This window comes from Prunus dulcis, chromosome 3 (genome assembly GCF_902201215.1).
Source record: "Prunus dulcis chromosome 3, ALMONDv2, whole genome shotgun sequence".
Classification (NCBI taxonomy): domain Eukaryota; kingdom Viridiplantae; phylum Streptophyta; class Magnoliopsida; order Rosales; family Rosaceae; genus Prunus; species Prunus dulcis.
In genome coordinates this window covers 13,277,175-13,289,535 of record NC_047652.1, presented here as the reverse complement: position 1 = coordinate 13,289,535, position 12,361 = coordinate 13,277,175, and the positions used below count along the sequence as shown (strand labels likewise).

At 38.6% G+C, this 12,361-nt stretch overlaps 2 protein-coding genes and 1 pseudogene across 4 annotated transcripts; all 3 read left to right on the top strand.

Annotated features, from left to right (window-relative positions):
* Positions 1–1,694: 1,694 nt before the first annotated feature.
* On the top strand, positions 1,695–2,630 carry LOC117621791 (LEAF RUST 10 DISEASE-RESISTANCE LOCUS RECEPTOR-LIKE PROTEIN KINASE-like 2.7). The gene has a single exon (XM_034352339.1). The coding sequence runs from the start codon at positions 1,740–1,742 to the stop codon at positions 2,628–2,630; it is 891 nt and encodes a 296-aa protein (XP_034208230.1). The 5' UTR covers positions 1,695–1,739.
* Positions 2,631–5,495: 2,865 nt separating this feature from the next.
* Positions 5,496–11,770, top strand: LOC117623517 (LEAF RUST 10 DISEASE-RESISTANCE LOCUS RECEPTOR-LIKE PROTEIN KINASE-like 1.3). 3 transcript variants are annotated; one of them, XR_004585144.1, is made up of 5 exons: positions 5,496–6,378; positions 9,547–9,570; positions 9,654–9,989; positions 10,095–11,079; positions 11,454–11,770. XR_004585144.1 is itself a non-coding variant. In XM_034354530.1 (5 exons), exons 1-5 carry the CDS (start codon positions 5,580–5,582, stop codon positions 11,481–11,483), a joined length of 2,091 nt encoding a protein of 696 aa, XP_034210421.1. In that variant the 5' UTR covers positions 5,496–5,579; the 3' UTR covers positions 11,484–11,770. The 3 variants fall into 3 exon arrangements, 2 of the variants coding, with proteins under 2 accessions (XP_034210421.1, XP_034210419.1); XM_034354530.1 differs by having other exon boundaries at positions 10,095–10,996; XM_034354528.1 differs by lacking the exon at positions 11,454–11,770 and having other exon boundaries at positions 10,095–11,318.
* Positions 7,436–12,361, top strand: part of LOC117623518 — a 90,663-nt pseudogene continuing 85,737 nt past the window's right edge.

Genomic DNA, 12,361 nt, shown 5'->3' with positions numbered 1-12,361 from the left:
TTCTCAAGTCCAAAGAACTAGTCAAATTAAAGAGATAGAGAACTTCGGCCAATATGCGAAGCTCCCGGCAGAAAATGCAAACTATGGGTCACGTCCGATTGATGTGTATCAATTAACGTTTCACACTTCTTTTTCTACGGCACTCATCTTTCAAGAGCTAACTTGCAATTTTTCTTCTTCTTAATTTCGATAATTTCCACTCTTTCATCATTTCTTTTTGAATGAGTGACCAATCGAAGGAATGACCACACCAAGTTATTGTCGGTTTTTCACAAGTGATATCCTATCCTAGTCAAGTTCGGAGAAAAAAAATTCTGATATAAACCTTTTTCCTTTTTTGAAATATGTATTATATGTGTAATTGTATATGTGTTTGGTTGCTCAAGCAGTTGCGATTAAGTGATCTTTTATTGTATCGAAATTGGATAAATAAGAGACTTGGTGAACAAAACAAAGGATAGCTATAGTGTTAAATTTTTGTTACTTGGCACGTTAATGTTATATTGACGACACCATTATAGATGAGTTGGCAACTCACAAGACAATAATAACACGAATTGCCATTAAATTTAGTAGTAAACACGATGGTCTATCAGCAGAATCGAAACATCATTTAAAATACGAACTTTTGCGCATTGCTTATTAAAATATTTGTCTAAAAGTGTGCATTTATATGCAAGTAATACGTAATGAGGTCTAGTCCAGTGAGAAATGGTTTTAACAGACTAGTGGTCTCAAGTTCGAACCCTTATGACATATTGGCAGTATGAAAAAAACCTCATTCCCCTTCTTAATTTGGCCCAAAATAAAAATATGTAAGCAATACAATTATGGTGTGTTTACTAATCAAGGAATTGGAATTCGAATAAGGAATTGAATTCCAATATATTCGAATTCCAATTATGGAAGATTCGTATTTACTGCATATCAAGGAATTAAAAAGTAAGTGGGGTCCACATAAAATTAAGAATTGAATTTTTGATTTTGGGGGAATTCAATTCTTAGGTGGGATGTGGTATTCTAATTTCTGGAAAATTAACTTATTAGGAATTCATCTTTTTTACCCATTATATCCTCATACAATTTTAAAATTTTAAAATTTGTCATCTACTTTAACCCAGCAATAAAGACAATTTAGTAATTAGTACTACTCTCCTCAATCCATATGATTTAGTAAATAACTTCAATAGAAATATGAAATCTAACTCTTTTCTCAATCCATATGGTTTAATAAACAACTTTAATAGGAATCCGAAATCTAATTCTCCTCAATTCAATTCCTCATTATGGATTAGTAAACATATCATTATAATTAATTAATTAATTAAAGAACTTCTCGAAAGTAAACTATCCCCTTCCTCCTCTCAGACCATGATTAGGTTGGTGGGAATTGGATGAACCGACCCAAGCTAGTTCGTGAGGCCATTAAAAATCAGTGTCTTTGCTTGTTGAGGGAGAGGCTTATAGTTAATTTGGCTTGACTTTGAGCAGATAACCCCACAAACAATAAAAATCCCTGTACTGAGAAGAAATTTCTGGCCTGCGTTAAATAAAATTTCTTATTCAAGTCAACAAACCTTTCAAGCACTCATAATGCATCTCTATCTTTGAACCAACTTTCCTCAACGTCACTTGGCTTATCTCCAGTTGCTTCCCCATTGCCCCTCCAACAACCAAACCAAACTTTTAATATATTTCATTTCTATCAAACACTTTCTCTTCCCCTAAAAAAAAAAAAAATGATGTCCTGGCTTTTCTTCTCATCCCCTTTTGCCTTCTTTGTTTTCATCAACATTCCTTTAGCCTCAAGCTTTGTTGGGTACACAAGTTGTAGCAACAAGTTCAACTGTGGAGAGATCACAAACGTTGGTTTTCCTTTCTGGGGATACGGCAGGCCAGAGAGTTGTGGATATCCAGAACTGAATCTCACATGTTCCGAGAGTGTCACCACTATAGGGATTATGGGGGTCCAATACAGAGTGTTGAAGATAAACCAAGAAGCTGAAGAAACACTCAAACTTGTGAGAGATGACTACTATGACAAAATTTGTTCTCCAAAGTTTGGGGACACCAAACTGAATTCCAATCTTTTCGACTATGTTTCAGGCTCTGTCGATGTTAAATTACTGTATGATTGTATTTCTAGCTCACAACGTGACTTCAGTTGCCCCAAGGATGAAACTTATGGTAATGTGGCCGCCGTACTTCCAGCTTTTCCGGTGCCTCTCATGTGTAAATCACAGATGGTGATTCGGATTCAGGACGCAATGAGTTTCAGTATCTTTAGTTCAAAGAATGTAACAGAACTTGAACAGGCAGTTAGAGAAGGATTTGAGGTGAAGTATAAGGTGGACAGTGCAAAATGTGATGAGTGTGTTGGTTCAAAGGGTGTTTGTGGTTATGATTGGGGTTTGAGTGAGACTGTTTGCCATTGCCCGAATCAAAGTTCTGCGTCCCGGAATTGTTCTGCCACAGCAGAGGCCATAGACAATCCAGTTTTGCCATCAGCTAAAGGTACGAGCTCTGAACCCAAAATAGATATGCTAACAAGAGTGGTTTTTTTGCATTTTAAGCTGAATTTCTTAGCTTTTTTGGCAATTGGGTTCCTTATATCAACTCATTTTTGGTAGTGTTCAACATGACTTTATTTTGTCCCATGGACATGGACTTGTGTGCAAGATGACTGCAGAAATTTTGAGAATATTTTAGTCCCTTGACACTCTGACCATAAAAAAACCAAGTTATTAGTTTATTGTCAACTGTCTAAATTTTGCATAGTATATAAGGATTTTTTAGCAACCAATTTAATCCTTTGGCAAAGATAGAAATATAATTATATTTAGGAATGATTTTGATGGATTGCCTTTTCTTTGGACTATATGAGACTTTTACTCATTTACAATTAAGGGTGGATGAAACAGAAGTGTGGATGCTCCATCACAATTTGGGGCCATATACATATTAGTGGCCAAATTAGTGCTGAATTTTCTTTAAGTTAGATGGCTTGTCCCTTTCATATCTTAATCAGGTTGGTAGGAAGTTGGCCTTATTTTGTCACTATTAAGGAACACATTAGGGATTTGGTTAAAGATTTGCCTCATCTTTAACCAAAACCCTAACTTGCTAAAATCCTTCAAGTTAAAGTGCCCTTTATTCGTCCCGGTGCGTAGGGTGGTAGAGGGTGGAGAAGGGGTCACTCGGTTTGCCGCCAGCGCCTGGCCTCACGTCCTCCCTCTCCATTTGAGATGAAATGGTTGAGATATTTTTGAATGTTTGTTGCTCTGTGGTTATCCTTGTCCAACAAACAAATCATGGAATCCTTTGTAACTATTATTTTCTTCCTGCCATGTTCTTTGCATTGTACTTATTATAAGTCTTTTGCTAAAGGTCTTTGGTGGTACCTGTCCCAAAACTCCATCAAACATTGACTTAGTCTAGCTTCTGGAAGAACATATTTTCCAGCCCTCATGAGAACACCTCCACATAATTTGAGTGGGTTAGGAAATTAATTAGAAATATAAACAAACATGGAAGTAGACTAATTAAAACTAGTGCACGTCTTTTTGGGATTGGCTGGTATGCCAAGAAATTCAAACAAGAATGAGAAAAGAAACAGAGAAAACGAGATAGGCTTCTGTTTCTCTTACCACACTTCATTGAAAATTTCAAAGGCCTATAGCTTAAGACTTGGCACAACAACTATATTAAAATAAAACAGGACGCTTATTCCTTTTTCATTTCAATCCTTGTGCTTCCCCATTTCATTGATGCTTGAGTTTCCTTGTCCCTCACTCTGAGCTTTTTCCTCCAAAAGCATGCATACCCTTCTGCTTCAATCGTTGTTTCCCTTGCTCTTGATCACTTCCTTTCTTTCGATCAACGTTGAGTTGAGTCTAAGCCAGGATGATCTACAATATGCAAACTGCAGCGAAGATATTAATTGCGGTGGCATCGGAGGCATCTCATACCCCTTTTGGGGAGTAAACCGGGCTAATTACTGTGGTCTGCCGGGGTTCGAGGTCAAATGTGTAGACAATGCCCCCATGATCAACATGTCGAATATCAACTACAGAATTCTTAAAACGAATTCTAGTGCTCCGTTTGTTACAGTTGCTAGGCAGGACTATTGGAGAACTATCTGTCCTCAGACTTATGTCAACACCAACATCAACTTCTCTCTGTTTAATTATTCGTCTGGGCTTACAAACCTGACCTTTTACTACGCGTGCAATACAAGTATAACTATCCCGGGGCTGGGGGATAACTTTACTTCCCAAGTTTGCAGTACGAACAACGGTAACATTACTGTTTGGTCTTTCACCCAGAGTCCCCCAGTTGATCCAGTTGCTGCCCGCGCCTGTACAACTGGGATCAGTGTTCCGGTTTTTACGACAGCTGCTCAGGCTCTAATGGCCAGTCAAAAAACTATCCAGGAAGTCGTAGATGAAGGCTTTGAATTGGGATTGGAGATTGATAATGTTCAATGCAACAATTGTTCGGAATCAGGAGGGAAGTGTGGGCTTAACACGACTAGTGGTGGATTCAGTTGCTTTTGCCAGGATCAGGCCTATGCAACCACATGTAATGCAAAAGGTATGTCTGTCCCTTGTCATTCTCTTATAAATTACAGAATTGAATTCCAGGATTGGTGGCATCCGCAGTTTTTATTTTAATTTTTTAACATCCTAGATAGCTATCTAGGTGTGTGTCATTAGGCTCATCTGTTTAAAACCCGGGTTGGAAATCGGGAATTATGTGCTATATAGTCCATGTCCAAGTAGGAATAATCCATGGTAGTTAGAGCCAAATGTCTGCATGCAGAAGCAGAACACAAACTTCACAGATACAAGATTAGGTCTGTGACTATGTGAGAGATCATGTTGCTATAAGCTTCAACAATTAAACATGTTGCATAGAAAATTTCTGTCAACCAATTGAACCTTAAGCCCTTAAGATTGTTCATGTTTTGGTCATTTTGATCCCTTGGCACAAGCATCAATTTGGATGTTCTGATGGTGCCAGAGTCAACCCTTTTTGTTGCTCTCCCTGGACTGCAAAACTGTGCCGTATTACATGCTCCAAGCAGCCTAGGAAATATAGCCACTAGACATCTTATACAATCCCATTGAAGTCGGTGTCAGTCGCCCTTTGTTGACTTTGATCATCCAACATGGAAATAAGATAGTTTTATTAATCTAAGTGCAGAGAGGTTTAGGTGCACAAATTCACAACTTGGCTAATTTTCTATCAAGGTGTGCTGATTTATTCCGCAACCAATACAAATTTCGTGCTAAGACCGCCTGCAAAGTTGACCATAACTATGTTAGAGAGAGGACTTGGTCACCAAAAATAATTTCCATTGACTACAAGCACTCTTAACGTTCCAGTAGAACCTTCTATTTTTAATATGTAAAAAATATAACATAAAAATAAGATAAATCCAACGTTAACTTCGTCACATCCCCACCTATTTGTCTTCACAATCGTACTTTAGAGATGAAGGCATTCACATTCATCTTCTCTTCTTTCCCACAACTTTGAATAGTATTCTCTCTCTCTCTCTCTCTCTCTCTCTGAAAATGAATCTCTATCCCTTGCAAAAGATCTCTTTTCTCCTTGTGATCACAAGTACTATATGCCTATTGTATATTCCAAGATCTTTGGGTGAGGAGGATGATGAGCAATACCTCAAGTGCAGCGCTTCGTTTCAATGCGCAAATTTTCCGAATATTGGTTACCCTTTTTGGGGATCAAGCCGGCCCAATTATTGTGGCTACCCGGAATTCAAGTTGAACTGCATCGGGGACGCCCCGGTGATCTCATTCCAGGACAAAGATTATCGAGTCCTGGATATCAACCAAAGTGCAAGTACTCTTAGAATCGCTAGGACAGACTACTGGAACAACGTTTGTCCTGTGTCACCTGGCAACACCACAATAGAAGTAAACCGTGTAGAATATGCTTCAGATGTTCAAGAACTATTGCTGTTCTATGACTGCCCCCCACTCAATATTCCTCTTCCAATTCAGCTAACAAGTCAGTTCAACTGCAGCATAAACAGCACTGCCAATTACATCAATTACTTTGTCACACAAAACCTCACGAATTCTGGGCTCACGAATATTAGTAGTACCTTTGGAACGTGCCACACGACCGTCACTGCCCGCGTTTCGCAATCAGCGCGTGAAAATTTGGCGATGAATTCCACCAAGGACAATCTAGTTGCCGTTCTTGATTCTGGGTTTGGGTTGAAATGGGATGCAAGTAATAACTTGTGTAAGCAATGTAACGAAACTGGTGGTCAGTGCGGGTACAATACATCTACAGCTGAGTTCACCTGCTATTGCAAGGATGGACCTAATCCCTCGAACTGTGCAGGTATGCATGCGGTTGTAATCTTTTTGGTCTTAATTCCTTGTCTTTGGGGCTTTTTATCAAACACCTGCATGTCATATATAGAAATCTAGCGTTTAGGCTACCTACTTCTTGTTTCCTCTGTTTTCTTTTAGTATATAGTCTGGTCTAGAAACAAGTGAGGGGCCAAAGCAAGATTGGGTTTTTGAGTTGGGTCTCAGAAGAAGATGAAGTTAGTTTTGATGGACAAACAGAATTTTCTTAGGTGGGTGCAAGATTTGTGCCAGATTGAGTCCTTTTGCAGCTCCTGCTGCATCTGGTACAAATTCAGAGACATTAGTGCAGAGTGTGCTCTCCTAAACTTTGACCTATACCAAACATTTTCTTACTCTTCTATTTCACCCAAATTCCTTTCACATAGCCATGGAAAACCCATGCGGCATTCCATTGGAAACTTCAATTTTGGTTCTTCTGGTCTTTTAATATCATCTTCCCCATTAGCCAGGCTGGCCATTTCCGTGCCAAAACAAAACCAAATGATTCATACCACGTGTTATCTATGCTGCTATGACATTTACTAGAATGACCTTCTCTGAATTTAGAAAATTGTATGAATTTGTTTAGCTTTTGGACTAGTCACAACGCACAGAAAATTCCCTAGGTACAAGTCAAAGAAATTCATTTCCGTGTTTGATGTTTGTTGAATGAAATCACACAAGCATGCATGTTTCATACATTAAACTATTAAAAGGTAGTAGGTCCATTTAATGAATTCTTGATCAAGATTGTTCTTTCAATATTACCTTTATAATAGCTATAGTTCGTCAATAAAACAAAGCTTTCATTTCATGTGCGCGGTGGTTGTGCCTTTTATTATTAAATATATAGTATTGTAGGGACTGAAAATGTCTTATTCCATTGCATGTGCTATCATGAATACTTTGTACATAATTCATGTATTGAAATTAGGAATTTTCAGTTAAAAGTTTGGAGTAATTGTTACTTTAAGAAACATTTTGAATTTGAGTCGTAGTACCCGTATAGTGTGTGTGAGTTTAATATATTATCATTTCTCTGAACAAAAAAATCTTTAAAAAATATTAAAGAATCTTCAAACGGAAGTATGTTATAATAATTTCTGCCTCGAAAAAAGGTGCTCTATAATTTGATATATTTACCTGAGAAAAAGTATATTTACCAGAGAAAAAGTTGTGGGGGTAGTGGAAGTTTTCTACCTAGGAAAAACTTGCCCAAAAATTGTATGAGATTTTCTTCTTTTCACATTCAAAGCCCTCCTCCAATTCATCAACTACCCTTTCGAAAAATTGCTGGTTTGGAGCTCACACTGTTTGACTATACCTTTGAAGTTGACCAGGAGTCTTACTAACTCTAATAAATAATCATTTTAATTCCTTGAATTACGAAAATACCCATAAATTATTGAACAGAAAAAACTCATTAAAGTAAAAAAGATAACATATTTGGGCAGCAGTCTCAAAAATATTCAAAAACTGTGTGCACTGTCCACCCACAACAGTCCAAGTCAACGAACGCCGCCCATATGATCAAACCAAAACCTCATTGCATTTCATCACTCAACTCTCTAAGCCACTTCCCGCCTCGCCCACCCCACACCCAAACGCCGTTGTTTTCCCGCCCCTTCCCCAATGCACCCACTCTTCCTCCTCCTCCTCCTCTTCTTCTTCTTCTACTCCTTCGAGGTTACGACGTCGTTCCCCTCGAATGCAAACCTCTCCAACTGCTCCCAAGCCTTCGACTGCGGCCCTCTGCGAAACCTCTCGTACCCTTTCACCGGCGGGTCCCGCCAGGCCTACTGCGGCCCGCCGGAGTTCCATATCAACTGCGTCAACGACTCGCCGGAGCTGACCATCTTGTCGCTGAGTTACCGAGTTCTCCAACTCGACCCGGTTCGTCGGAATCTGAAGCTGGCCCGCTCAGACCTCTGGACCTCGACCTGCACAGAGAAGGTCTTCAACTCAACTATGAAATCCGAGTTCTTCGCCTACAACCAGAGCGACGACATGGACGTGTCCATTTTCTACGGCTGCAATTCGACGATCACTACGCCGAAGCTCGCGAATTGGTTCCACTGCAGCAACAATCTGGCTTTCAACGACTCTTACTACTTGATCGGGCCGGTGCCGCTCGACCCGATTATGAGCACTTTCAAGTGTGAGATTGGAATTACGGTGCCGATTCTCAAAACCACGGCGGCGAAGCTCGTCGCCAATCGGTCGCTGTTTCAGGAAGCGATCAATGAAGGCTTCACTGTTAACTATACCAACCCTTATGATAATGAATGCGCTCAGTGTCTTGGTGTAAATGGCCTGTGTGGGTTTGACTCGGATTCGAGCGAACCCGTTTGCATTTGCGGCAATCGGGTTTGTGACCCAGCAGGTATTTTCAACGGTCTTCGAAGTTTTGATTGGTTTTTTTCTCTCATGGGTTTTGTAGAATTTACTCATAGTAGTTTTGGGCAATTTTTAGGTAGTGTTTTGAGTGCTCAGTATCCAAAAATGGCTTCTTTGTCTTCTGGTTTTGTTACCTTACTTGATGACACCAAACAGAGGAATAGCCTTTTATGCAATGTTTTGCTTTTAATCCCTCTTTGGAAGACCATTGCACTACTTCCCTAGTGTTAGGATCTCAATGTTTCATAGATTCATTTACTTTGGCACATGATTTTTGGTTGCTTCGGTTTTTCAAACGGACTTCGGGGTCTAGCTGATGACCGGACAAGTAGATAGATGGCTGATTCCGTCCACTGCTCATCGATTTCCCGTAGATACGTTCACTTTGTTCTTAGAAGATAGAAATTGTCACAAATTGTGATTTGTTTAATGAGCTATAATGTAATGCTATCAGTTCCTTGTGCATATTGGAGAGAATGAACAATGGCTTTCTCCATGTTTGGCCTGCTTTGTTTTCAGTGACATGCTATTTGTATCTGTGGCCTGATATGGGTAAGGGGTTTCCGACAAAAATTAATTGGGTAATTCAAAATTTTAGATTCCATCTTACTTAGTTTTGATATTCATGGAAATTCCACAAGTTACTATAAGGAGTTTGTTTTTCCTGTTTTTGTATTGAGAACTTTATAGTCTACAAAATTTTTTTTATATCTGTTATACAATTTTCAACTAATGTTGCTTTATCTTTTGGCTGTTTCAGGAAAAAAGAAGACAATAGCAATAGGTAATACTTCACTTCATTAATAACATATTGATGACATCATGGCAGAAAGAAGAAAATTTAAGCAATATTTGTTTCATCTTCAGGTCTTGCTGTAGCAGGTGCAATCCTTTTTGGCATTTTCATAGGATTCTATATATATTCTTTCATACAAAAAAAGAAGAAGAAACTTGCTGCACTAGCTAAAAGCAAAGAGATTCCGACACCCCTCACGAGCAAAAGCGTTGCTACTCCCTCAACTAATCTCTCTCAATCTCAAAGCATCCCTTCTTATCCTTCCTTTACTTCAAAGTCAGACTATGATAAGGGGAGCACTTACTTTGGAGTTCAGGTCTTCAGCTATACTGAATTAGAGGAAGCCACTGAAAATTTCAATCCTGCTAAAGAACTTGGAGACGGAGGATTTGGCACTGTTTACTATGGTTTGAAAATACTTCCTTTTGCATCTCTATAAGTTACCAATTTCACTCACCAATAAATACTTGTTAATTCTGTTTTGTAATATTTTCTTTTAATTGCTTGATCAGGTAAGCTACAGGATGGCCGTGTAGTTGCAGTGAAGCGCCTTTATGAGAACAATTTCAAACGTGTGGAGCAGTTTATGAATGAGGTCGAGATCTTAACTCGTCTCGAACACCGGAACCTTGTCAAGCTGTACGGATGCACCTCAAGACACAGCCGAGAACTCCTCCTTGTTTACGAGTATATTCCTAATGGAACAGTGGCTGACCATCTCCATGGGAAAAGAGTCGAATCTGGGTTTCTTAGTTGGCCTGTTCGATTGAGCATCGCCATAGAGACAGCTGATGCACTGGCTTTCCTTCACCGCAATGATGTAATACACCGTGATGTCAAGACCAACAATATTCTCATAGACAACGACTTTTGTGTGAAGGTCGCTGATTTTGGGCTGTCCAGATTGTTCCCCAATGATGTCACGCATGTTTCAACTGCTCCACAAGGGACCCCCGGCTATGTTGATCCTGAGTATTACCAATGCTATCAACTCACGGACAAGAGTGATGTATATAGCTTTGGTGTGGTCTTGATCGAGCTCATATCATCATTACAAGCAGTGGATACCAATAGGCACCGGCATGATATAAATTTGGCCAACATGGCTATCAACAAAATTCAAAATCATTTAGTGAATGAGTTGGTTGATCCTCTTCTTGAGTTCGAAACGAACCATGTTGTTAGGAGGATGGCAACAGCAGTGGCAGAATTGGCCTTCCGATGTTTGCAACAGGAGAGGGACATGAGGCCAACCATGGACGAAGTGTTAGATGGTTTGAGAGCAATCCAGAATGAAGATCTTGGTTCAGAAGACGGTCAAGCAGTTGTGCTGGATATCGGGGCAGATGACGTTGGACTCTTGAGGAACATGCCTCCTCCACTCTCACCAGACTCAGCTGGAACTGATAAATTGGTTAGCAGCTCTACCCCACCTAGTTCCTTTTAGCACTTCAGATTTCCATATCCTCCCATATCCTCCTCTTTCCTGCTTTTTGGGTGAGCTTCAGCCTTCAGTTCTAAAATAGATGGTAAAAAGTATTGTATACTCATAATCAGATCCTCTGGACTGGATTCAAACTTCATTGTCTTTCTATATGCTTTGTTTTCTTTTGATGTTGATAGAAGATATACTAAAGTGGCATCACTATTTGATCCAAGCCAGCCAATGTACATAAATGAATGAAGCTGTCAGTACTTGTAATGTTTTTTTATGTACAAAACTACCTTCTTCTCTATTTTTTTTTTTTCCCTTTTTTTTCCTTCTTATAATCAGTTTCAATATATCACAAACACATTGTTTTTTTGGTAACTCTTGGCATTTAAAAATGAATTTTTTTTCCTTCTTTAATTTTTGTTCTTCAACTTAACAGGTTTATAAGAGGTGGGACAAAACTATTTAACCCAACTGGTGATGGTGGAAGCTCAGACTCAGAGTTCAACAAAATCTCATGGTGGATTGATTTTGTAACTTTTAAGTTGTAAATGCAGGAAAGCACCATTGTCGTGCGCGGATGGTGGACTAACTTTTGGTACAATACTTTCTTCGCTACAAGGTGCGGCAGAGATGGCCTTTGTTGTCATGTCACTACGATATTTTGGGTTTTGGTTTTGCCTTTTTTTTTCTTCTATACAATTATGTATAATTATACATTTATATATGCACAATCAACTTACAATTGTTTGAGTATATCTATTTGAATAAAGCAACCAAAAAAAAAATTCATGTAAAAATGCAATTATATTTTATCTTTGTATAGGCAAGTTCACTACTTCCCAAAGAGAAGAAGCCTACCATACTTCTTTGCCGTGCAAAAGCATTTCCAATTCCTCAATTTTGTTGTACGAATTGACTAAGGGCTCATTTTGGGAGTGATTTTGAGAGCCAAAATCACTTATAGGAGGAAGGTTTGAATTTAAGGAATTTATTAGGACACAATTTAGAATGGTCTATTAAGTTTAGGGCTCCAAATTTAGAATTTAGGGTTTATGACGGATCAACGCTAAAGATTAAATATAGTTATATTAGCTATAGTCATATCGAGTTGGATGTATAACTGTTTGACACAAAATTGACATTTACTAACCAATCATTGTTAATTTTCGAAACATGTTTAATACGATAGTGACACACTTTCTTTGTTAAAGTTACTTTTATTTTTGAAAATTCTAAAGCTTATAAATTCATCTTTTATTTATATTCTTTTTAATAATATGCGTGGACATTTGTTTTGTAAGGCAGTACAAATAAGTTTCTAGTGCATTAAAAGATCTAATTTTT

Excerpts from the sequence above, each read along its gene's own strand:
- LOC117623517 (XM_034354528.1), top strand. The coding sequence starts at position 5,580 with ATGAATCTCTATCCCTTGCAAAAGATCTCTTTTCTCCTTGTGATCACA. Across the intron at positions 6,379-9,546 it reads TAATCCCTCGAACTGTGCAG|GAAAAAAGAAGACAATAGCA; the intron begins GTATGCATGCGG and ends TGGCTGTTTCAG. Across the intron at positions 9,990-10,094 it reads ATTTGGCACTGTTTACTATG|GTAAGCTACAGGATGGCCGT; the intron begins GTTTGAAAATAC and ends TTGCTTGATCAG.
- LOC117621791 (XM_034352339.1), top strand. The coding sequence starts at position 1,740 with ATGATGTCCTGGCTTTTCTTCTCATCCCCTTTTGCCTTCTTTGTTTTC.